Source organism: Notamacropus eugenii, chromosome 3, assembly GCF_028372415.1.
Source record: "Notamacropus eugenii isolate mMacEug1 chromosome 3, mMacEug1.pri_v2, whole genome shotgun sequence".
Taxonomy (NCBI): domain Eukaryota; kingdom Metazoa; phylum Chordata; class Mammalia; order Diprotodontia; family Macropodidae; genus Notamacropus; species Notamacropus eugenii.
This window is the reverse complement of record NC_092874.1, coordinates 61,535,396-61,560,281: the sequence shown is the minus strand read 5'-3', so window position 1 is coordinate 61,560,281 and position 24,886 is coordinate 61,535,396. Positions and strand designations below refer to the sequence as shown.

Below are 24,886 nucleotides of genomic sequence, written 5' to 3'. Positions count from 1 at the left end.
AATATTATTCCCCTATAGAAGGAGTACAAGAAAGATCTGGAAACAGAAATTAAAGGGAGAGGAATGCAAATTGGCACAGATACCCTTGACATACAACGAGCCAAAAAAGCTTCTGAAATCTCAAGTCAGGTTAGTATAGTGAATAATCATGCCTATAGACATCTTTTTTGACCAACCAATTCGTGCCTGGGTTTTCAAAGGGTAAAACTCCACATGAGTTTATTTTTTAAAATTATTTTTAATTATTTCTGAGTTACATGTAAGTTTTTTAACAATCATTAAAAATTTTTGAATTTCAGATTTGATCCCTTCCTCCCACCATCTCTCCTCCTTGAGAAGGCAAGCACTTTGATTTTAGTTATGCCAAATATATTTCCATATTAGCCATGTTGCAAAAGAAAATATAAATAAAATTACACAGTGAAAATAAAGTTGAAAAAATATGTTTCAACCTGAATTTAGAGTTCATCAATCCTCTCTCTGGAGGACAATAGCATTTTTCATCATAGTTCTTGGGAATTGTCTTAGATTCTTGTCTTCCAGAGTTGATCATCCTTACAATATTGCTTTTATTGTATACAATTTTCTCCTGGTTTTATTTACTTTACTTTGCATGAATTCGTAGAAATCTTCCCAGGGTTCTCTGAAACCATCCTCCTTGTTATTTCTTATATCATAATAATATTCCATCACAATCATATATCACAACTTGTCCAGCCATTCCCCAAATTATGGGCATCCCCTTGACTTCCAGTAATTTTCCACCACAGAAGAGTTGCTATAAATATTTTTGTACCTTTCCCAGTTCTTTGATGTTTTTGAGATGCAGACCTCATAGTGGTGTTGCAGGGTCAAAGACTTTTTATAGTTTTGTAGTTCTTTTGGTATAGTTCCAAATTGTTCTCCAGAATGATTGAACTAGTTTCACAACTCCACCAACGTGCATAGTGTCCCACTTCCCCTCCAGCTTTTGTCATTTTCCTTTTCTGTCATGTTAGCCAATCTCATATGGTATGAGGTGTTATCTAATAGTTGTTTTAATTTGCATTTCTATCATCAGTATTGATTTAAAACATTTTTTCATGTGATTTTTATGGGCTTTGATTTTGTCTTCTGAAACCACCATTTCATAACATTTTATCATTTGTTAGCAGAGGAATGGCTCTTATTTTTATAAATTTGGCTCAGTTCCCTATTAATTAGAGAAATAGAGAGTTTATTGGAGAAATTTGTTACAACCCACCCACCCCAGTTTCCTGTTTTCCTTCAAATTCTGGCTGCATTAGTTTTGTTTATGCAAAAGCATAATTGCATGTAATTAAAATTACCCATTTTTTTTTCTTGTGATTACCCTCTGTCTTTTCTTTGGTCATAAACTTCTCTTATCCATAGAACTTACAAGGACATTTTCCATGATGCCCTAACTTATGTAAGATATCACCCTTTATATCTAAATCATTTTTCCATTTTGACCTTATTTTGATATATGCTGTGAGATGTTTGCCATGCATGGTTTCTGCCAAACTGTTTTCTGGTTTTCCCAATCGTTTATGTCAAATAGTGTGTTTTGTCCCCCCCAAAACTGGGATCTTTGGGTTTATCAAACACTATATTATTATGATCATTTACGCTGTGTCTTGTGTACCTAATCTATTTCACTGATACACCACTCAATTTCTTAGCCAGTACCAGATAGTTTTGCTGATTACTATTTTATAATACAGTTTGAAACCTGGTATTGTTAGGCTAACTTTGTTTCCATTAATTCCTTGATATTCTTGACCTTTTATTTTCCAGATGAATTTTGTTATACATTTTTCCTAGCTCTATAAAATGACGTGGTGGTAGTGTGATTGGCATGGCATTGAAAAAATTAGATAGAATTGTAATTTGTATTGTATTGTATTGTATTGTATTGTATTGTATTGTATTGTATTGTATTGTATTGTATTGTATTGTATTGTATTGTATTGTATTGTATTGTCTGGGCCTACTCTTGAGCAGTCATTGTTTTTCCAGTTGTTTAGATCTGATTTTATTTGTGTGAAAAGTGTTTTGTAATTGTGTTCATATAAATCCTGGGTTTTTATTAGCAGGTAGCCTTCCAGATATTTTGTATTGCCCAAAGTTATTTTAAAAGGAATTTCTTTTTCTAGCTCTTGCTGCTGGACTTTGTTGGTAAATAGGTAGACATGTTGATGATTTATTTGGGTTTAATTTGTATCCTGCAACTTTACTAAAGTTGTTTATTATTTCAAGTAGTTTTTTACTTGATTCTCTAGGATTCTCCAGGTATATCATGATATCATCTGCAGAGTGATAGTTTCATTTCCTAATTGCCTATTCTAATTCCTTCGATTTCTTTTCTTCTCTTGTTGCTGTGGGTAAAATTTCTAGTACAATATTGAATGGTGGTGATAATAGGTATCCTTGCTTGACCCCTGATCTTATTGGGAAGGCTTGTAGTTTATTCCAATTGTAGATAATGTTTGCTAATGGTTTTAGATAGATACTACTTTTCATTTTAAGGAAAACTCCCTTTATTCCTATACTCTCTAGTGTTTTTAATAGAAATGTTTTTTATTTTGTCAAAAGCTTTTTTCTGCATCTTTGGAGATAATCATATGTGTATTTTTTTTTTTTTGTTATTGATATGGTTGGTTTTGCTGATATTGAACCTAATACCAAACCAGCCCTACATTCCTAATATAAGTCCCACCTGGTAATAGTATATAATATTTGTGATCTGTATCTATAATCTCCTGGCTAGTATTACATTAAATTTTTTTTTTTGGATCAATATTCATTAAGAAAATTGGTCTGTAGTTTTCTTTCTCTCTTTTTGCTATTTTTAGTTTAGGTATCAAAGCCATATTTGTGTCATAAGAGGAATTTTGTAGGACTCCTTATTTTTTCAAAGCATTTATGTAGTGTTGTTATTAATTGTTCCTTAAATGTTTGGTACAATTCACTTATGAATCCATTAGGTCCTGGGGATTTTTTTCTTAAGGAGCTCATTGATGGCTTATTCAAGTTGTTTTTCTAAGACAGAGTTAATTATTTGATTTCTTCTTTTAATCTGGGCAGCTTATATTTTTGCAAATATCAGTTTTACTTAGATGATCAGTTTTGCTGACAGAATAGCTCCTAATAATTGTTTTAATTTCATCTCCATTAGTGATACATTCACCCTTTTCATTTTAGATACTAATAACTTGGTTTTCTTTTTTTTTAATTAAAAGCTTTGTAGAGGTAAACTTTATGCCTTTTGTTTTTCACAGAAAGAATACAAAAGAGATCTGGAGACAGAAATTAAAGGCAAAGGAATGCAAGGGGGCACAGATACTCTTGATATCCAACGAGCTAAGAAAGCATCTGAAATGGCAAGTGAGGTGAGTAGAGGGGAAAAAAAGAAAAATTTGTAAACTGAATAAACCTATGTGTACCTTGCAATAAAATAGGAAATCTCGACATTGGATCTATTCCTATGGGTTAAATTGGTTAAACAGGTGTGAGTAAACATCAAATGCATACATTATAACAGTCTTCCAAAGGACACTAAACGAAGATCTTCATACTCCCTTCTGACCTCTTAGAAAGAATACAAGAGAGACCTGGAAAATGAAATTAAAGGGAAAGGAATGCAAGTGAGCATGGATATCCCTGATATGCTGCGAGCCAAGAGAGCATCTGAAATCTATAGCCAGGTTGGCCAAGAATGAAAGTGTTGTGTTACATGTGTTAATGACCCGTCTGTCTCTGTGTGTTCCCCCCAAACACCTGCACCCCCAACCAGGAATTCCACTTCATGGACAATGATTATTCCATTATTGGGCAAAAGGTCATAAAAGTCACTTGCAATTGCTAGCATTAGTATACTGATTTGCCATGAATAAGTCATAGGGCCAAGGCCTGGAAGAGACCTCAGAGGACATGGAGTCCAACTTCTTCATTTTGCTGATTAGAAACTGGGGCTCAGAAAGATTTGATAATTTACCCAGAATCCCACAGGTAGTAAGGAAGGAAGTTGGATTTGAACCTGAGTCCTTCTACCTTCTCCTTTCATTTTGAGTTATTGTAGGACAATATAAATGGTAAAAATTAGATTAAGACTGAATGCTGGAGTTCCCATGGTTTTAGTTGATCCCTTTACTCTGTTTCTGTACTTTTTTAAAAGTTACCTTTACCTTGTGTCTTTGATATCTATTGCTATCATCAATGTCTTTGTTTAATTTTTAATAAAGAGGACATGATTGCGGATAATTGCCATAATAATCCAGCTTATTTGTGGCTCTATCTGCAGTAAGTAATTTGCTTTGGTATACAATCTAGTTGAGAAGAAGAAGGGATAGAAATAGCGTTCCTTTCTATTAGCCATGAGAGGTAACTTAGTAGCTTAATTACCAGTTTCTTATAGACAGAGCATCACTAAACTAACTAGTAGTCAAAGTTCCAGTTTTAGTTTCTGAACCAAAGGAAACTGTGTTTAGAAAGAGTGTCAATTCTTTACCCATTAGGTAGACCCAGGGATGGGACTAGGGTGGTCCCCAAGGCTTATGAATAACCCTCAATACATCATTTGACATGTGAAAAAACAACAGTTGAGTCTACTGACATTTGCAGAGCTGAAGTCACTGGAGACTATACATTTTGAGTTTGCGGAGAAAGGTTACTATGTCATATAATGCTGTGCTGTGCCAGATTTCTGATTTTTACTACAGTATTGATTCTTAAGGAAATTTATTCAGTTATAATCCACAATGGTACCTTGCCTTAAGCAGATTACATCAATGCACGGCACTCTAGATAGCTGAAATAATTTTAATGATAAACATATCAGACTTTCTTTCATAGTTTTACTTATTGGTCTGGTTCTCCCTAAAACATGTCTGTCTTGTTTCTTTGACTCCTTTGGATTGCTCTCTGTAGCATCTAATGCTGCCATCAGGTTCTTTCTTTTGTCATCTTATACCAGAAAGCTCTTTTCTTTAAAGTGGATCAAGGAATTAGGGGACATAGTGTAATTCCTGAGATGCACAAAGTATTTTGCCTTTAAACAACTATCTTTTCCATCTTCTCTTAAAATCCGAAGTAAGAGGACACTGAAGTCTAAGGTCATATCATTTTCCAGCCTCATGTCTTTAAATTATCTAGGGTGATGGCTAGGTCTGAAAAATCTTACTGCCTTTGATTTGAGGTTTGGGGATAAAGGATAGGAATTTGTCTAGAAAGGTTAGATACAAACTCAGAGAGTACCTACATGCCACACCCCACCTCAGCTAGGTAACTAGTGAGACTTTTTGGAGAGTAAGGATAAGACTAAGCATGAAGACATTTAACTTACTTTATTTCATGCCAAGAGCTACTTTGGGATATAATGGCCATATATCAAAGTGGAGTTGGGGAAGGTCAATATCTTATTAATTTTAAATGTTCCCAATTTTTTAACAAAAGAAAAAATACAAAGATGAAGCAGAGAAGATGTTGACTAGCTATTCACCAATGGCAGATACTCCTGAAATACAGAGAATCAAGACAGCCCAGAAAAATATCAGTACGGTGAGTAGAAAGCATGCCATGTTACTTTAAACTAGGAAGGTACATTTTTGCCTTTTGTTCTTCATTAATTTTTCTGGCAAGGTCCTACTTGCCATCGTAGGGGTTCTTAATCTGCAGTGCATAGATGACCCCATGGATAGATGTCAGGGGGTCTTGAATGAGAAAAAAAAATTAACTTCCCAATGAAATTAGGCATTTCCTTTAGTTATCTACAAATATTATTCTGAGGGGTCCGTAAACCTTCTTGCAATATCACAGAGGTCCATGATACACACAAAAATATATAAAAAAGCCCTTGTGCTATATGAATTCCCCCAGCACTGTAAAATAATCTTGCAAACAACATGACGTTGGGTGAAACAAAGTTACAAGGGGATATTCAGGAACGATATAAGTGTGAAATTTTTACATGTCTCCAACCCATATGGTAACAGTTAGTGCCCCTGGGCTTCAAATGCTCACTGGATTATGGTTGGGTTCTGTTCTGCACACTGCCTTTATGACAAGGTTTCAAGGTATTACCATGGGATTGGTCATAAAGCATTGATAATACTTCTATAGAACAACTTTAAGGCAGGACAACTTTGTGCAGTGCACCCTTATTCTTTAAAACAATATCTATTCCTTATGATAGTAGAAATGAAGTGATCTCTAGTTTCTCTAAGGTTCTCTAAGCCTCTGTTTCTTCACTGGCGAAATAAAGGCATTGAACTAGACCTCTGAAGTACCTTTCAGATCTTCACATTTGTTAATTTTTAAGGTTATTCAGTTAAGCAAATACTCATCATCATGATAGAGAGTGTTAATTTCTAAGACTTCTGAAGTGTTTTCTACTTTCCAATCAACTGGCAAATTTCCATCACTGATCCTGGTGTACTCATATGTGTGTGCTCAAGAACACACTAGTTGCATGCTACCTTTACAGAGGAGATGCAAGCAGAGTTGAGTTACTCAAATAATCCTTTTGAATGACAGAACTCTGAGAGGAGAAGGGAAAAGGAACTATCTTAGCCTTGGACCAGGCTCTATAAAATGGAAGCTTCCAGAGGCAGCTTCTACCATAATTGAATCCTTCCATCTGTACTGCCAGTAGACTCAGAAATCTCAAACATGGCTCAGAGGGAAATCATTTTGCTATCCACATATGCCTTCATTGTAATGTTCCATATTTGTATGGAAGATTGAAGGTGGGGGTGATGGGAAGAGAGGATTCAGGAATAGGTGGAAAGTTAGGAAAAATAGACTTTGGAAGAAAAAATAAGGAAAAAAAGAAAGTCAGATTTCTTTTAAAGACTACTAAAGTAGCTATTTGGATGGTGAGTGATAAATATTTTGAATTTCATGCTATTTCAGAAAAGTGGCTAAGAATTTGGTGAATTTTTATGGTATAGGTTTCGATTTCCTCCAAGCATGCTTACAAACATTCCCGATCTTTGTGAACGGAGGACCTGATTTGACTTTTTGCTCATTTGAGAGAATCAGTTGCAAATAGTTATAGTCAGAGTCATGTTTGAACAGTACTAAAGTGTGAGACTGATGTGAGAGTTTATCTGTGCATTTGGCCAGAAGGCTAGAAGGGAAGGATATGGAAATGAAACTGAACATACTAGGGAATCTAATTGATTTATGAAAATAAAATGATGTTGGGATTTTAAGTTGGAACTCTATTTACATTATTGTAAGATATGTAAGATTACTTTTCTTTTAGGAAAATTGGTCTGAGGACTTGAAATCTTAATAGGCTGATAGTTATTTTTTCTTCTGTTGTAATAAAGGTGTTTTATAAGAAAGGAGTTGGAGCTGGCACAGCTGTAAAAGAGACCCCAGAGATTGAACGAGTCAAGAAAAATCAGCAGAATATTAGTTCAGTAAGTTCTCTGCAGAATCAATTATCCTTTTTTCTTTTTTGGAAAAAAGCAAACATGAGTCAGATAAATGCCTTCAGGTTGTTTACTAAACAGATCGGTCTAAAAATTATCCCATACGTCATTTAAATGCTTCTTCATCACATTTCAAAGGTTGAGCACTCCGTATGAAAGCTATGTAGCCTTGCTCCCTTTGAACCTAAGGCAATGTTTCATTCTGATATCTCATGGTACATAAGAAATATCATTTTAATAACACTGTAATGAAATTTATGATGAGATTTCATCTTTCAGAACAAAATTTTAGCTATGTTGACTTTTTTTGCAGTGTAAGGAGGAATTTCAGTAGCACTACAATTACTTGATTGCATTGTTGGAAAAGAAAGATTCCACTGAAAGAATGAATTAAAGGTCTAACCATTTATTTGCTGCATTTTCTTAAGGCTTAAATTTTATAAGAAAAATTTCTTTCTCTGTATTATGACATTGACGTTTTCTAGACATACTTCTCATGGCTTTCCACCTAAGAGAAAAATCAATGAACGATTTTGCTTTCTGTTGAGAGGCAGTGTGGTATAGTACATGGAAGACCAGTTTTGCAGTGAAGAAGACCAGGGTTCAGATCCTTCCTCACATCGATCATAGCTGTGTGACAATAGGGTAGTCACATGAACTATGAGTGGCCCAGGCATCACTTGAAGACTCTGTGTTATAGTGCTGTATGGGGAGGGAGTTATGCCACTGAGAATTTATGATCCAACCAATTCCCATCTCATTTCCTTTTGAAAAGAAAAAGGAAAAAAAAAGATGCTTGCAGTGGTAGTAATCTTTATGTTCCTTGTAGCATTTTACAATGAATGGCAAAGTAAAAAATTTCCAACTATTTCTGAGTCTTCTTTCATATGTCTAGTTTCAAGCAGAAAAGTAAAAAAAAAAATGCTGCTGTATCAAATGAGAGAGCCAACCTCAAAGGGCTTAGGTCTCACCTCTGACATATACTGGTTATAAAAGCCTGGACACAGTTAGCCTTCATCTACTCTAGTAACTCTTTCATTCCTTATTTGCAGAGAAGATGACAACTTGAATTAGGAGGAATTTTCTGTATCAATGAAATTGTAAGGTCTAGTCTCTTTTCCCAGTAATTATGATGATCATTACTTTTAGTGGTGGTGGTAATAGACGTAAAACTATTTAGTGATTCCTTTGTCCTACCTTCCTAAGTATATCCCCCAATATTCATATTCATATTCAGACTATAATATACCTTTAGAGCCCAGGTGGCTTATAGGCACTCCCATGGTGTGTCCAGTTTCCAACTGTTCCGATAAATCTGTTACAAGATTGAGTTTAGATGTTGTTAGCCTTTCTGTAACCTTCTAGGTTAAGAATGATGGAGGTGCTCAGGCATCAAGAGAGAGGGGGGATGAGGAAGGATAGTGTAAGAGAAGAATAAAACTACCCCAGAAATGAGCCATCACATACAAATAACTGGAATAACAGAGGGATAAATCATTTGTCATATCAGTTAATGCTTCCTGAAGCAGACTTAAGTTGGATGTCTGGTAAGATCAGGACAAGGGCAGTCAAAGGACTGGTGTTTGTCTGATATAGAACTAGTTTGTCATTGGGTTCCGTCCAGTTTATGAGGAGAGAGACCTGGAGCATGATGCTAAGGATGAGTAAAATAAGTCATTGTAGAAAAGAAGACAAAAACACTCAAGGTCATTTTTTTCTAAAATATTTAAAATATAGGTGAAGGATCTTGATTTCATTAGCATAAGGAATACATGAGTGTAATGAATGAAAAAATATAAGACACTTATTAGCTCCTCATTAACACACATCTACAACCTATAGGTCAAAACCCAAGACCTAGTGACTGCCAGAGGACCATAGAGGTTATCTCTATGTGGTACCTCTAAGATCACATAGCTATTAAGTGCCATAAATGAGGTTTGAAACTAGGTTATCTTCACCACAAGCCCAGTACTCATTCCACTATGTTGTGTTGCCTCTATGTATATTAAAAATGTTCATATCTACATATTATGTTAGACTATTTTAAGCCTTCTTTCACTGACAAGTTTCAGCATTGACATGTGAGTTTGTGTGTGTGTGTGTATGAAATGGTCTGTCTGTTATTTAGATTAGCCTAATGAAGCACCAAAATGATTATTTTAAATGATATTTATAATCCAAGAAAAAATCACACCAAATGGAACGTTATCTTTTTTATCCTGGATCTCAATGACATAGAGTAAACAGTAAAGTCCTGTATATTTTTCTCTGGGCTCTTTCCATAAACTCTGGCTTACTATTCAAGTAGAAAAGTTACCCTTTTCAGATTAGCAGGTGATGTCAAGCCAAGATATAAGATTCTCTAACACTGAAAGGTCTCAACATTTTCTACCTCTGGGGTAGATTGTCTTTTAAATCATCAGGGTTTCTCAGTTAAGAACTATTCTGTGAATTTTATGGCTATTTAATCAGGCTCTATGTGCCTCTAAAACGAATTGTTTTGGTTTTGGGCCTAGTTTTGATCTTCTAATAATATTACATCTGCAAGTATTGCTGCCGATGCATTATTCCAGAAACACCTTTGAACCATTTCAGGATTTGAATTCCAGCCTCAACTATTCTAAATAGTATCCAGTGATTTCTAAAGAATTTTGGCTAGAGTTAGATCTCTGGTAAATTTCCACACACCCTGGTCGAGTCCAGCTCATAATTTGTTATAAATATATATAATATCTCTTTTTTCTCATTCATGTTTTCTCTTATCTCATCTGCCATGGGCTTTAGATATAGCTAAAATACCACATGATGTGATGGCAGCTGAGGTCGTTATGCAGTTTTATAGCCAGCCTCTCATCTCATGCATAAATGTGTATCAAGCTGTTTCCAGTCTCCTTAATCTCATTCTGAATAGAAGCATCTGGGTATGGCAGTGGATAGAGGGCTGGGCCTGGACTCAGGAGAACCATAATTCAAATCTGACCTTAGACACTTAATAGCATGTGATCTTGGACAAGTCATTTGACCTCTGTTTGCCTCAGTTTTCCTCAACAGTAAAATGAGGCTGATAATAGCATCTGCCTCCCACAATGCCTGACATATAATAGACACTATATAAATGCTAGTTATTGTTGTAGTTCCATTAATTGTGGGAGGGGGAGGAAGTTCTCTTTAATGGAGTTGAAGCTAGGCTTATAGGTACCTGCTGATGCCTTTGGAAATAGGAACATATACTTGCTCAAGTGAGAAAATTTGTCTTATCCCCTTTATAGCCTTGGCCTTGCTTGCCATATGGAGAAATATAGACTAAGAGGTTGTTGGTGCTTAAAAAATGGTTCCATTGTCTTTTTTTTTTTCTGGGCACTTTATCATTTTTCCTTTTTCTTGTTGGTTCATATTGATGCTGAATGCTATGGCTTATACAGACAAGATTTAAGTAAATTCCTAACTAATTCAGTTGAACCTTGATCCTCTGGCATTTTTGCCTATTTCTATATCAGCAAATAAAAAAACCTACTCATTCCTTTTTCTATAGAAAATAAGAATTGATTTTAAAACTTACCTTTCTATAGGCAAAACAGATCTTGTCAGTATTTGGTAAAAAGTACAAAAAAGAATTTTTCATAGTTCTATCTATTTAATATGGAAAAATGTTACTCATTGCAAATACTTCTGAATATGAAAAAGTCAGTGACAAAATTGATTTTAAGGTCAAGTAAAATATGCGTGTTTCACATATTCACTCTGATAAAACTCTTAAAAATATGCAATAGGAAACCAGACATAAGCCCATTTGTTCACTGAGAGAAGAAAACTTTGCTAGGCATGGTGCACATGCTTCTGGGGAGGTTGAGACTGGTCGATTGCTTGGTCTTGGTAATCTAAACTCCAGGTTTCTTAGTTAGGTTAGTTCAGGTTAAGTGTCGTCACTAATTCTGGCATCAATAACCAGGAGCAGAGGGTCACCAGGGTACCTAAGGAGCTGATGGAGATTAGAAAAACAGAGGAGGTTAAAGTCTCCATGGTGATCAGTGTTTCAATAAAGCCCATAAGTGACTGCTGCTTCTTCCAGCTGGGCTGGCATAGGGAGACTCTGCCTTAAGCCAACAAAGAAACAAAACAAATAAACAAGCAATTGAATGAATGGGGAGTTTTTGAACCATCAGAAAATCAAGAGTCAGTTTTGGACATTTTTGTCATGTTTTGAAATAACTTTTATTAACAAAAGTAAAATGGAAGAAAAATATGAAAATATTTCTTAGGCGTTGCTTTGGTGGAAAAAAAACATCCTGAGATTATATTTTCCATCCATTACACAGGTGAAATATAAAGAAGAAATAAAGCAGGCAACAATGATTCCAGACCTCCCAGAGCTAAAGAGAGTTAAAGAAAACCAGAAGAACATCAGCAATGTGTGATCCCATTACCCTAAGTATTTTTGTCTTGTTGAGCCTTTAATCCCTCATCTGTAAAATGGGGATAATACTCTCAATATTCTTCTCACAGGTGTGGTGAGGCAAGAGCTTTATAAATTAGGAAGTGTTTAATGTAAGTTCTTGTGGGGCAAACAAATGCTCCATTGGCATTACCTGTAGTAATAATGCTTTGTTCTAGTTACTTGTTTGTTTGGGTTTTTTTGACAGACTGAGGCTATACAGAAACATTTTTATTATGGTTTCTCTCCATGAAATAATCATTTTCTTTAATGAGGGTACCAATTATGCTTTGGATGCATAGGAGGTGAGGAAGGGGAAAATATTGGAAGTTCTCTTGGTCATCCATTCAGTGGCCATAGACTTTTAGACGTCCCTCACTTTATTTGTTAATCAGCCTCTTTCTGTGTCTCAAACATTAGAGATTTAGAAACTTGCTTAAATTTCTGAATTGGTGTGTGTGTGTGTGTGTGTGTGTGTGTGTGTGTGTGTGTGTGTGTGTGTGAAAGAAGTGTGAATGACACTGGGCTAAAAGCATGTTCCAGGGAGCCTGGGCCTTGTCTCAATATTAGACTCAGCCCTTGTTGAGTAAAACTGTGAAACAGCAAATAAGCCACTGCAGCGAAATTCCTGCCTCAGGAAAGCATTAAGGATTCCTTATGCAATTCATTTTTAATGGGATTTTAATTATCACTCTTCTTTGCTTTATTAAAAAAAATTACACTAATTTCAAGGGCATGCTGTTTAATTCAATAAATTGAAAATAAAATTTAAAAAAATAAATTAAAATTAAATAAAAAATAAATTAAAATCAAAAATAAAGAAAAGCATGCTGTTTTATGTTTGACAGTGCGTAAACCTCTTTTCTTTTTGTGGATTATTTTGGTGTGACAATGAAAATGCACCAAAAGTTGTTCAGTTGCATCCCTCCAACAGAGTGTAACTCCCTCTTCCCAAGAGGGGAGGTAAAGTCCTATAATGTCAGAGCACTGGATAGAGCTGTTGAAAGGCTGAATTTTGCAGGCAACAGGAACATGTTAGAAAGAGAAGAGAGAGTGCCACTGTATTGGTTGCTCATGGAAGAGGCAGGGCTACATTTGAAAATCTTCTGGACTGTCCTGATTCTTTGCATATAGCAGGTACTTGATAAGTGTTTGATAGATGATGGAGTAATGATTATTAAGAAGATAACAAGTAGCAGATGGCTAGATGTTACTCCAGAAAGTGAGAAAATGGTGGTTGTTGTTTTTTTTTAATTATCACTAATAGGATAAGGTCCACAGAATTAACTATTAGATAGCTGGAATTTAGAAGGTAGAAACCAAAAAGGAGAAATTGGGAATACCAGGATGAAAAAAAGTCTAGCAGGTAGAAACATTAAGCAGACTGGGAATGCTAATGAGCCTTTACTATAAAATCCCAGTGAAAATTTTAGTAATAAATCACAACCATCTGTGATTTCCTTTTATCTCTACTAAACTATTATTATACTTTTACTTTGCCTAATTAAATGTCTTGTACCCTGTTTCTCAGCTTCAATATAGAGAGCAGAACTACAAAGCTACTGCTGTTTGCATGACTCCTGAGATCGAGAGAGTGAAGAGAAACCAGGAGCATCTCAGCTTGGTGAGTGCTTTGAGATTTTCTTTCTCAAGATGAAATAAAAGAGACTTTTTTGGGAACAATGATAATATGATCAAATCTGATGGGTTCAGTTTATAATAGCTGATAATGAGTTCAAATCAGACGGATTCCCATGGATAATAGCTTTAAATACTTTAGTTCCTACTTCTTTCCCCTTTTGCATTCTGGAGGACTTGAACTAGATATAAATGAATGAATAAAGAACGTATTTACTAAGTACCTATTCTGTACCAAGAATTGTGATAAATATTGGGGATAGTTGTTGTTTGTCCATTCTCGAAGAGGATCGTGATGTCAGGGAAAATGGTGCCATGAATTGGATTGAAGTGAGGCAGGGCTGTGCCAAGGTCACCAGCCTCACTTTCTCCTCCAGAGCCATCAGGGTCCAGTGGCAAGATACAGATCAGGATGACTGGAGATGGCTCAGCATTGAGGACACAAATAAGAAAAGTAAAATGGTCTTTGGTCCTAAGGAGCTCACATTCTAATGGGAAGAGACAAATTAAAAGAAAGTTCAGCTAGAGGGCAGAAGGAAAGATCTACAAGGCTAAAGCTGCAGCAGAGGGACATATGGCAAGGTCCCGGGGGCCTTAGGTTCACCAGTAGATCAGATGATAGTTCCAGTGGTCTGTAGGGTATAGACTGGTAAAGGTTGATTGGTCCTCCATCTCTCGAGAAGGAACAGTATTGGTTACTCCCACCTTATCCAAGCTTTGTAAACAGTCAAACATCTTGGATGGACTCTAGGCTGACTTGGCCAGTGGTATAAAGGAATAAAGATCTAGAGAAGGACACTCATGTTTGTGGCACTTCCCAGCCATCCTGACATTTTACAATATATGCTATCTCTCTTTGATTGGAGGTAATGTGGTATAATAGTGTTGGATTTGGAGTTAAGTTTGGATCAAATTCCACCTAAAGGCAGTTAGTAGCTGTGTGATCATGAGCCATTCCCAAACTCTCAAAACCTCAGTTGCTTTATCTATAAAGATAACCACACCTGCACTATCTACTCAAAGAGTTGTTCTGAGGAAAGTGTTTTGCAAACCATGAAGTGCTACCAAGTGTTGTTACTGAGGAATACACCAAAATGGAGGAGAGAATTATTGCTATCAGGTATTTATAGGAGAATTGATTTTGTAGCTTCTTTGAAGAAGACGTTTCCATGTTAATTTAAGTCCCAGAGAATAATGTTGAGACAAATGAAAAAGAAAAATTCAAATGCAAAATCATGACCCATCCACAGTTGGAAAATTTTGTGTTTCAGATCCTCAAGCTGAGAGATCTAATGAAAATTATTAGAGGAGAGTGAGGGACCAGATTCAAATATGGACCAGATTATATCAGAACTTATTGTTGTCTAAAGAGCCAGGATGGCGAGCAGATATGATAGTATGTTGAATCATGAAGGAAACACGTAACTTGAACATGGAATTAAAAAAATACAAAAACAAAAACTGACCATGCATATACTAACATTAGGGCACACCACTTGAAGTTTGAAAGAGGAGAGTTTAAGGCAAATAAAATAGCTTTAGAATTCACTAGTCCAAGAGGTGGTATAGAAAGAACGTATCAATTAGTTCCACAAAAAAGCAGAGATGAAAAAGTTGAATCCCAGAATCTGATAGTCAGAAATTACCGTCTAGTCCACCAAGTAGTTGGCCAAGAATCCCCTTTATGATGTTCCCAACAAATGGTCATCTAGTTTTGGCATAGATACTTCCATTAAGGAAAAATTCACCATCTCTCAAGGCTGCCCATTCCATCTTTGGATACATCAAATAGTTAAGATTTTTTTTTTCCTTTTTTTATCCTCTTAAGTTTGCTTCTTTCTAATATCTACCTATTACCCCTAGTTTTGCCCTATGGGACCAAGCAGAATAGTGCTAATTTCTCTTCAACATGGTAGTCCTTCAAAAACTTGAATAGCTATGATCTCCTCTTCCCTCAAAAAGCCCCAAAACATTATGGGACTTTTTTCTTCTAATTGTATCTTCAGAGATTTGTTCTTTCTACGTTACGTGGCCCTCCTGTATGTGATGCTGTCCAAGGATACACAATGGCCTTCTCCCTCCAAGTAATAGACACGTGAATGACATCTGAGTTAGAGCTTTCACTGTGACATTTATCTTGGTCCTATTTCTGTGAAACAGATAGGGGCAGGGAGAATTAGAGATAGATGCAAACAAGAGACTGAGACAGAGACAGACACAGAAACTGAGACAAAAAGAGCAGAAGAGAAAGGAAATAAGGGAAAAGAATAGAAAAACAATGGCTGTCCAAAATTGCCTACCTGGGAACAAGCCTTGGTTCTGCTACCAGTTGATTCCAAGGCCTTTTGTTCTCTCCATTTGACTGCAATGGCTTCTTTCAAACATTCCTTTAAAATGTGCTGCCTTGCATTTTCCTCAGTGTTATTCATAGAGTTTTCATTCTCTTCAGTTTTGACCTTTAAGGAATTTATCAGAAAGAGTATTTTTTGGGTGAAAAAGGAGTAGTTGTTTAAAATGGCGGGTAGACCAGAGCGGTTGGAGCAATATGTCTACATCAGGGGTGGGGAACCTGTAGACTCTGGGCCACCTGTGGCCCTCTGGGTCCTCAAGTGTGGCCCTTTGAATCTAAGCTTCACAGAGTAAATCCCCTTAATAAAAGGGTTTGTTCTGTAAAACTTGGACTCAGTCAAAAGGCCACACCCAAGGACTTAGAAGGCTGCATGTGGCTGGGAGGCTGCAGGTTCCCCACCCCTGCTACATTAATGAGACTACTTTAGAGTTAAATAGTTTATATTGTTATCGTTTTTCACTCATGTCCAACTCTTTGTAACCCTGTTTGGGGTTTTCTTGGCAAACATAGTCGTATAATTGGCTGCTTCCTTCTCCAGCTCGCTTTGCAGCTGAGGAAGCTGGGTAAACAGGGTTAAGTGACTAGTCCAGGATCACACAGCTCGTGGCTGAGGTTGGATCTGAACTTAGAAAGATAAGTGTTCCTGACACCAGGCCTGTGCTCTGTCTGCCCTACCATCTAGCCACCTGACTAATTTTTAACATATGAATAAAGGTTTTAAAATTTGAATTGTATTTGCATATGTCTATATATGCATGTATTATGTATGAGTAGTTAGCACAGTATCTGGCATATACTTAGTGCCTAATAAATACTTTTTTCCAACTGACTGATTGACGTCCACTGTGGCGTCGTGCATAAAGCACTGGATGTGCAGTCAGGAAGACTCTAGTTCCCTGGCTGCGTGTTTCTAGATAAATCACTTAAACTTTTTCAGCCTCAGTGTCCTCATCTGTAAAAGGAGACATGACAATAATCCAAATATGCATACACTTACATAAATGCATGTCATCTCTATGTGATTTGTTTTGACTCTGAAGATTCATTGTCCTTGTTGCACTGTTATCACGACTTCAAAGATCACGTCTAATGGTTTCTCAAACATCGACTAACATAAATGCCTTATCCACCACACAGGTGAAATACCGAGGAGAAACCAAATGTGCCACATCCATTTCTGACCCGCCAGAGCTGAAGAGAATTAAAGAAAACCAGAAGAACATCAGCAATGTGTGATCTTCCTAGAAACATTTCCCCTCCATGAATTGTCACATGTGGTCTATTTGAGTAAAAGGATTGGGTTCATTGGGGCTATATAACATGAAGCTGGTGGTGTGCATTCAGTTGTTTTATGTGCCCAAGTAGTCAGAGAAAATGACCGTAAAAACATAACTACAGAGGGCAGCCTTGTTTCTTTTTCACTCTAGTGGATACATGATTTTATATTATGATGCTTGGCTATCCTTAGGCCTTGCTTTTATGTCTTCTAATATGGATCCTCTGTCCTTCTTCTCCCAACCCCAACCCAAAGTTGGTAGCTTTATTAAACAGCTATCGCCACTGCCATGACAGGATTTTTCTTTTTCCAGGTACACAGTTGGGTCATCTTCCCAGACCTATAACTTACCTCTCTTTTGCCCAAGTAATCTACTCAGGCTTATCATTTCTCCCATAGGGGCTGCAATTATGCAATTGCTTTATTTTCTTTGATTCAGGTCCCAGGATAGAGATTCATAAGTTTTATGCATGGGTGAAAGAGAGTGGCTTTGTTCAGGAGAGATGATAGTACAGGGACTGTGTTACCACTGAAAAATCTTCATCATGGTCCATTTAATTCCTTCCAATTTGCATAAATCATGAATGTCCCTGACAGTCTTTAATTTCGTTTAAAGCTTCTAATATCTGCCATGTTCTTTTTTTTTGGAGACATTTGAGGTTAAGTGACTTGTCCAGGGTCACACAGTTAGTAAGTGTCTGAGGCCAGATGTGAACTTGGATCCTCCTGACTCCAGGGCCAGTGCTGTATCCACTGTGCCACCTAGCTTCCCCCTACTATGTTCTTTTGATCCACAGATTTTGAAATATATTATCTTCCAAGGAGTCTTTGATTCTTTGAAAATCATTTGGGAAATTGTTTTTAAGACATCAAATTATTGAAAATATTTTCCAGTAGCTAAAGTTTTCAACAATGATTTTCTTCTTAGTCATATATGTGGATTCATACTACATGGCCCCTATTTCCTCCCAATAAAGAGCAGAGAAAGTGGTGATGAAAAATTAAATAGCTATAAGTATTCAAAAATTCTCTTACCTTTTGTGGATTTTGCAGAGGGAGGAATCTATTTAAAGTTATACCTTGCTCAAAGTTCCTCCTCTGTAGTTAAATGTTTATAATCCACTACAAAATAGTGCTGTAATAGACAGTGACAACTCTAAAAGGTACTTTTTATTATCATTCAGGGCAAAATGGTTCTATGAACATTCTTATGAAATAAAGCCTTTTGTGATTAAATATATATGCCTTCTAGCTTAGCCATGACATGTGCACATGAGGAGTGTGTCCACATGCACATAGGCATGTTATGATGATAGCTGTGGGAATTAAGAAGACTATGTGTCCCCCTCAACCAGTGGCTTCCATTTTTTGCTTTCTTTTCCTTGATGGTTCTTTGAAGGCAAATAACTTAACACTTATCTGATCGTGGCTTGGTTAAATTAATATTCAGAACCTTCTTTTTGTTCTATAAATAATAGGTTCAATATAAAGGACAGCTGGGCAGAGCAACTGCCATAAGTATCACTCCGGAGATGGAAAGAGTTAAGAAGAATCAAGAAATTATTAGCTCGGCAAGTGGTGCTTTGAAATCTTTTTTTAAAAAATAAAACAATATTTCCAATTCCCCCAAATGTAACCATAGAGCTAGAACTAAATTAAGTAATCCCTTCTTACTGCTTACTTTTAAAAAATGTTGTTTTAAAGATTATTGGATTGTACATATGTGTATGAATGTCTGTTCAGATTGATAGAGCCTCAGGTAACTGAAGTTTCCTAGAGGAGATCAATAATCTTTTCAGAGTTCAGCCTAAGAATCTACAGATGGGATACATACATGCGTGTATATATGGTGTACTGTATGTCTCCATGTATACAATGAAAAGCCAAGCAATAGTTCAAGCTCATAAAGTAGATGGTATTATGACCATGAGATCCTAGTTAATTTGATGAACTAAAAGCATGAGGCCATTTTTTGGTATGAAAATGTCTCTTTGATTCTTACTTTATGTATCACAAACGCCATGTAGATATACTATACACGTATATGGTAAGTAAAACATATACAAATAAAAGAGAATTTATGTATTTGTTTAAGAGTGTATATGTTATGAGAGCATTTGAAAGTGTATGCATGTTAAAGAATGTGTGTGTGGGGGAATTATGTTTATATGTGTGTGGGAGAGAGAGAGAAAGAGTGTATATTAGAGAGAAAGAGTTTGTGTGTGGAAGAGAAAGACAGAGATACACACACACATTGGTGCTTAATCATGGGCTTTTCTCAGATTCTCTTTTTTAAAAATAATTTATTTGTTTTTAGTTTTCAACATTCACTTCCCTAAGTTTTAAATTTTCTCCACCTCCTTTCCCTCCCCCTCCCCAAGACAGCATACAATTTGATATAGGATCTACATTTATATATTCTCATTAAACATGTTTTCACATTATCATGTTGTATAGAAGAATTAGAACTAGTGGGAGAAACCACGAGAAAGAAAAAACAAAACAAAACAAAAAAAGGAGAGCAAATATTACGCTTAGATCTGCATTCAGACTCAATTATTTCTTTCTCTGGATGTAGATGACATTTTCCATTATGAGTCTTTTGGAGTTGCTTTAGGTCTTTGCAATACTGAGAACAGCTAAGTCTATCAAAGTCAGTCACTGCACAGTGTGGCTGTTACTGTGTACAATGTTCTCCTGGTTCTGCTCACTTCTCTCAGCATCAGTTCATGTAAGTCTTTCCAGGTTTTTTCTGAAGTCTGCCTGCTCATCATTTCTTATAGCACAGTAGTATTCCAATACATTCATATACCATAACTTGTTCAGCCATTCTCCAGTTGATGAGTGTCCCCTCAATTTCCAGTTCCTGGCTACCACAGAAAGATCATGGGTATCATTCAGAATGCTCTCTAATTCTCTGAGACTTGATGTAGTCAGCATTGCCTGAAAGCAGAAGCATCTAGAAGAATTCCGTCTCTGTATAGCTCTGACACATACCTACATGTACAGAGAGGTACTGTGGAGCAGTGCATGGGCCCTTGAGCCAGGAGGACCCCATTAAATAAATAATAAATTCTGGCTCTGACCCATATTGGCTATGCAATTCTGGCTGTGTGATCATTTAACCAATGAATCCTTGGGATAACTCTCTAATATAAACTGCATATAATTGCTAATGCATTTCCAATAGGGAATGCCATGTATTAATGAATTCCCCCTTACCTCCTAACAGACACATACTCATAATGCTATAGACATGTATTTGAACCCAAGTTCAAACTTGTCCTAGGTGCAGACAATCTGTTACATACAAAAATTTGTGCCACTGGGTAACTTTCCCCTCGAGAGTAGCCATGTGACTGATATTCCATCAGTGCTGGAGGGCATAGTTGCACATTTGGTCTTGTAAAATGGTATGACTTTTAATATATTAAAATTTTCAAGGATATTATTTTAACTAAGTTGTCTAAACATTTCGATCCTTCATCTTAATGTAAACATATATTATTGCAACATCTATACGAAGCAGAATAATCAATTAATTAGTCGTTGGCCATGAGCCAGAACTCCTAAGCAAAAAGCCATTTTTAAGGGTATTAAAAGTAGGACTGTGCTAGTTGGTAGTCACATGGCACACATATAGGGATGTCTTATTTGGACAATTTTTTTTCAGTAGAATTCATGCTTCAGTATTGAATTATACATATGCCTTCAGGTTTATAATAATTGACGCTCTAATCCTACAAATAACCAGTCTGATAAATGATGGTATTACATTTTTAAGTGCCAAGGGTACATGAGCTGTTCTGGCATATCCAGAAGATTTTTGTGCCTGAAGAATAAGTTTTTAAGCAGAGTTTAAGATTTTAAAACCTGTAGATTGCAGCTACTACTGTTAAGGGAATCTAAAAATGTTTTCCACCTAAATCACTTTTAAGGTATGGTTGTGAGGAAGTTAAAAAAATGATTAAATCATGCAGCTATCTTTAAGAACTGTCCTTCCATTGGTCCTTATTCCCAGAAGATGAGGAGAAAAGGGGAAATTTATTGCAGCTAAGGAGCTACTCTGTGAGCATTCATCCTCTGTGTTTTAGGGGGCATTAGGAAAAACAAATCTGGTACCCTTTAGGATTGGCTTTTCCCTTATCTGTCTAAATCAGAAACCAGTGGAGGAGATGATACAAATAGCTATTGGTCACCCACCTAACTGTTGCGTGTGTGTGTGTGTACAAAGTTATTTAGAATAATCTTTTGAGCCTCTTGAGAGCATTAATCTGAAAAAAAAGTTGTTTTGTCAGTGGGTGAATGCTGATTGACAATTTCTTGAGCTGCTTCCTTTGCAAATATTTTTAAGTGTGTTGTATAACGTTTGCCCTTTGAAAGGGGGTGAGGGGAAGAAGAAAGTGTATGTGTGTTTTTAAATTTCAATAGTGTTTTATTCTAAGTATGTCCTGGTTGTTATTGCTTTACAGGTTAAGTATACCCAGGATCAGAAGCAGATGCAAGGTAGACCAAGTTTGATTGTAGATACCCCTGGACTGAGGCATGTTAAAGAAACTCAAAACAATATTTCCATGGTAGGGTACAACTGCCTGGCTCTTCTCACAACGAATATACACTAAAGAACAACATTGCATCATACCCTGGAGATGTTAGTTCACGATTAAGCTGGATAATGATTAAAGCACAGTAGCTGGGATTGCTCAGTTTGCCTTATGGAGAATTTTCTAACTGCACTTAAATGTAATGGAAGCACTTAGAGATTCAATAAAAACATTTTCTCTCCTGGTTGATTTGTGCCTTTTTATTTTCCACTTTCAAATTCCTTCTGTCCTTTGAATGCCTTGTGTGACTGACAACTGCCTGGACGTCCCTCAGTTTGGTTTTGAGTTTGTGTTTGGCATGTTTGCATGTCGCAGAGCATATTTCAGAGTGCTGTTTGTGTTTTATTACCATATTAAGACCATTCAGATTTATAATCCAGTTGCTCTATGAGTCACTACTATTTTTTTTTTTGGATAACTGTATGGCGCTATTAATAAAAATGATTGAGCACCAGGGACTTAATTCACAGGTATTGTTTTAGTGAGAGTTTAGAAAGTAATCACAGTAATATATTTGCGTATTTGTAACTTAAATATATATACCTGCATATTTTAACTTTAAAAAGCATACATATACATATATATTTAGATGTATATATTCATAACTTCAATACGTACTTTTTTGAAATTATGAATATATAGGTTTAAATATATATGATTTTTGAAGTCAAATGGAGATTTAAATATATGTGTATATATAGATTTGTTACAGACATGTACATATATGACTATAGTTAAATTTCATGTAGTTTTATATATCTATATAATCTTTAAAGTTACAAATGCATAGGTCTAGATAAATGCATATATATAAAATTTTGAAGTTATGAATATATAGACTTAAATGTAATTTTAAAGTGATGAAGTTAGCAAAATAATTTATGGCTAACACTAAGAGGAGAGATGAAGAATATTGATTTAGGCATTTAAAAAGATGCACATGGAAACCTAGTAGGAAAAGTGATCAGTTTCATCTGGGAAGTAATTAGAGAGGTTTGACCGTATCTAGGCATGAAGAGAATGATTTTGCCTCAGTAGCCTGTAGAATATCAGTTCAGCTAAGTTACACCTCCTGTGATCTCTTTTTCTTCCCTTTATTCAGGTCAAATACCATGAAGACTTTGAGAAGACAAAAGGCAGAGGTTTTACTCCAGTTACGGATGACCCGGTAACAGAGCGAGTGAGAAAGAATACCCAGGTTGTCAGTGATGCTGCTTACAAAGGTATACACCCACAGATTGTGGAAATGGATCGGCGACCTGGAATCATTGTGGGTAAGCTGAGCTTCTGTGGAGGGAGTGACCCAAGGTTAAAGGGATGTACTAGACTGAGAATTTGTCCTCTGGATCACTGCATTTTACATGATAGTCTACTCCAAATGGGTCCTATTGAAAGTAGCACAGCTTTTGAGACTGTAATTTTTAGGCTAGATGACCCATTTCAGAATTCCTTGCATGTATGTGGTGGAAAAATATCCCTTTAAAATAAGTGTCTTTTAATATTTGATATCTGAAAACCTATAACCCTTTTTACAAATCTCTTTGGGAGGGGGGTGGTTTTGATGCGTTTTTGATATGTCCACATTGGTCTTTGCAAATGGCAATTGCCTAGCAGAAACACTAAAAATATCTTATGTGGGGAGCTGTAAATGTATTAATGTATTAATTAAGTCACGAAAAGATATTCTACATGGGTTTTGCCTTGCTCTTAATGGGAGTAGAATTCTCTCAAAGCTCCCTTTAATCATCTTCAGTGTAAGGTTCCTGCTAAGAAGGAGCATTACAGTGGCAGCATCCTCGGAGAGGCTATTTACAGGGGTGATAATTACACACATTTCTAGAAAAGCACTTTGGAATTTCAATTTTAATATTGCATACATAAGGAGTAAGTGAACTGTACTCTAGATGTATGGAAATGAAGCTGACAGTCTTTATCACTGGGACTTTTTAAGATTAAGAAGAATCATTTACTGTCTTAGAAGATCCTTGTCACTAAAATATGAAGGCTTCTATTGACTTAAAGATAATGCAGGCCAAGGTCAGAAGACCAATTGCTGGAAGCTGTTTTTCTTACTCTGTTTAGTGATTTTACTTGTTATAAATAAGCAGTAGAAAGTCAGCAGAGAGAACAGAAAGATAACTTTGGAATCAGGAAGATCAGTGTTCAAATTTTGCCTCTGACACGTGCTAGATGTGTCACCCTGGGCAAATTACTTAATCTCTCAAGGTTCTCGGAAGTTCTGTAAGGCTCTGAATTATGGAGAATGTGCAGATTTGACTTGGTGGAGAAAGATCCTTCCTGGGAGTTTTACACCAATGAAATAAAAAAGAAGAGGAAAATACGATTCTGCCCAAGTCCCACTTGACCATTTCCTTGACGTATGAAGGTGACAATGGGTTCTTGAAGACTTTACCAAGAGGAATATAAGATCTGGAAAGATCTGCAAAGCTAAATGGATTCTGAGATATTTATGTCTGTTATGGGAAGGCTAGACTGAGCATGGAGAGGCTTTTTGCTGGATTGGTCACAGGAAAATGTCTTCTTTGTCTAAGCAGCTCATAAAGACCATATAATCGAGTGTGTGCATGCGTGCATGTGTGTGCGTGTGTGTGTGTGTGTGTGTGTGTGTGGTGTCAATTTGTAATGACACTCACTCAATGAATATCATGGATCTTTGAAGTTAGGAGAGACCTTACCCTTAAGTCTCTCAGCGCACATGTCACCATGCTATGAATTATTTACAAGCTGTAAAAATGCCCACAAATGAACTGCAAATGACTGATTTTCTCAAGTAAGAATCCCAGTCTTCAAGTACGGTAGTTGAATTGAAATGGTCAATTAAACTTCAGTCTTCTCGACTTTCTGTTTTCTTTTTGAAGTTGCTCGCACAAAGCAAGATGGGTGGGTTTTTAGTTCTATTCTGTCTGTATCAAGCACTGTCTTTTATACTGCTTGGAGCTGTCATTCTCTAATAAGGGTGTTTTTTACCAAGGGAAAGGGCCACATTGGGACTCAAGGTTACTTATGACACAGATAAGACTGCTTTATACATTTATAATTTCTGGTATTCCATTTGTTGCAGTGACATTACAATGTGAAAAGCTTCAGATTTGGAGTCTGTGCCTTATCAGGCCCTAGCTTACC

The 24,886-nt window shown here is 36.3% G+C and overlaps 1 protein-coding gene across 5 annotated transcripts in view; it reads left to right on the top strand.

Annotated features, from left to right (window-relative positions):
- The window catches only part of NEBL (nebulette), a 450,583-nt gene that overhangs the window by 389,226 nt on the left and 36,471 nt on the right, over window positions 1-24,886 (top strand). For 3 of the 5 annotated variants that reach the window (XM_072651667.1, XM_072651668.1, XM_072651669.1), the window contains 11 exons: window positions 19-129; window positions 3,282-3,392; window positions 3,597-3,707; window positions 5,455-5,559; window positions 7,335-7,427; window positions 11,759-11,851; window positions 13,406-13,498; window positions 17,000-17,092; window positions 18,617-18,709; window positions 21,611-21,715; window positions 22,845-23,016. In XM_072651667.1, the coding sequence (XP_072507768.1) occupies window positions 19-129; window positions 3,282-3,392; window positions 3,597-3,707; window positions 5,455-5,559; window positions 7,335-7,427; window positions 11,759-11,851; window positions 13,406-13,498; window positions 17,000-17,092; window positions 18,617-18,709; window positions 21,611-21,715; window positions 22,845-23,016 (1,180 nt within the window). The remainder of the gene's footprint in view (window positions 1-18; window positions 130-3,281; window positions 3,393-3,596; window positions 3,708-5,454; window positions 5,560-7,334; window positions 7,428-11,758; window positions 11,852-13,405; window positions 13,499-16,999; window positions 17,093-18,616; window positions 18,710-21,610; window positions 21,716-22,844; window positions 23,017-24,886) is intronic. The other 2 variants (XM_072651671.1, XM_072651670.1) reach the window with 1 other exon arrangement.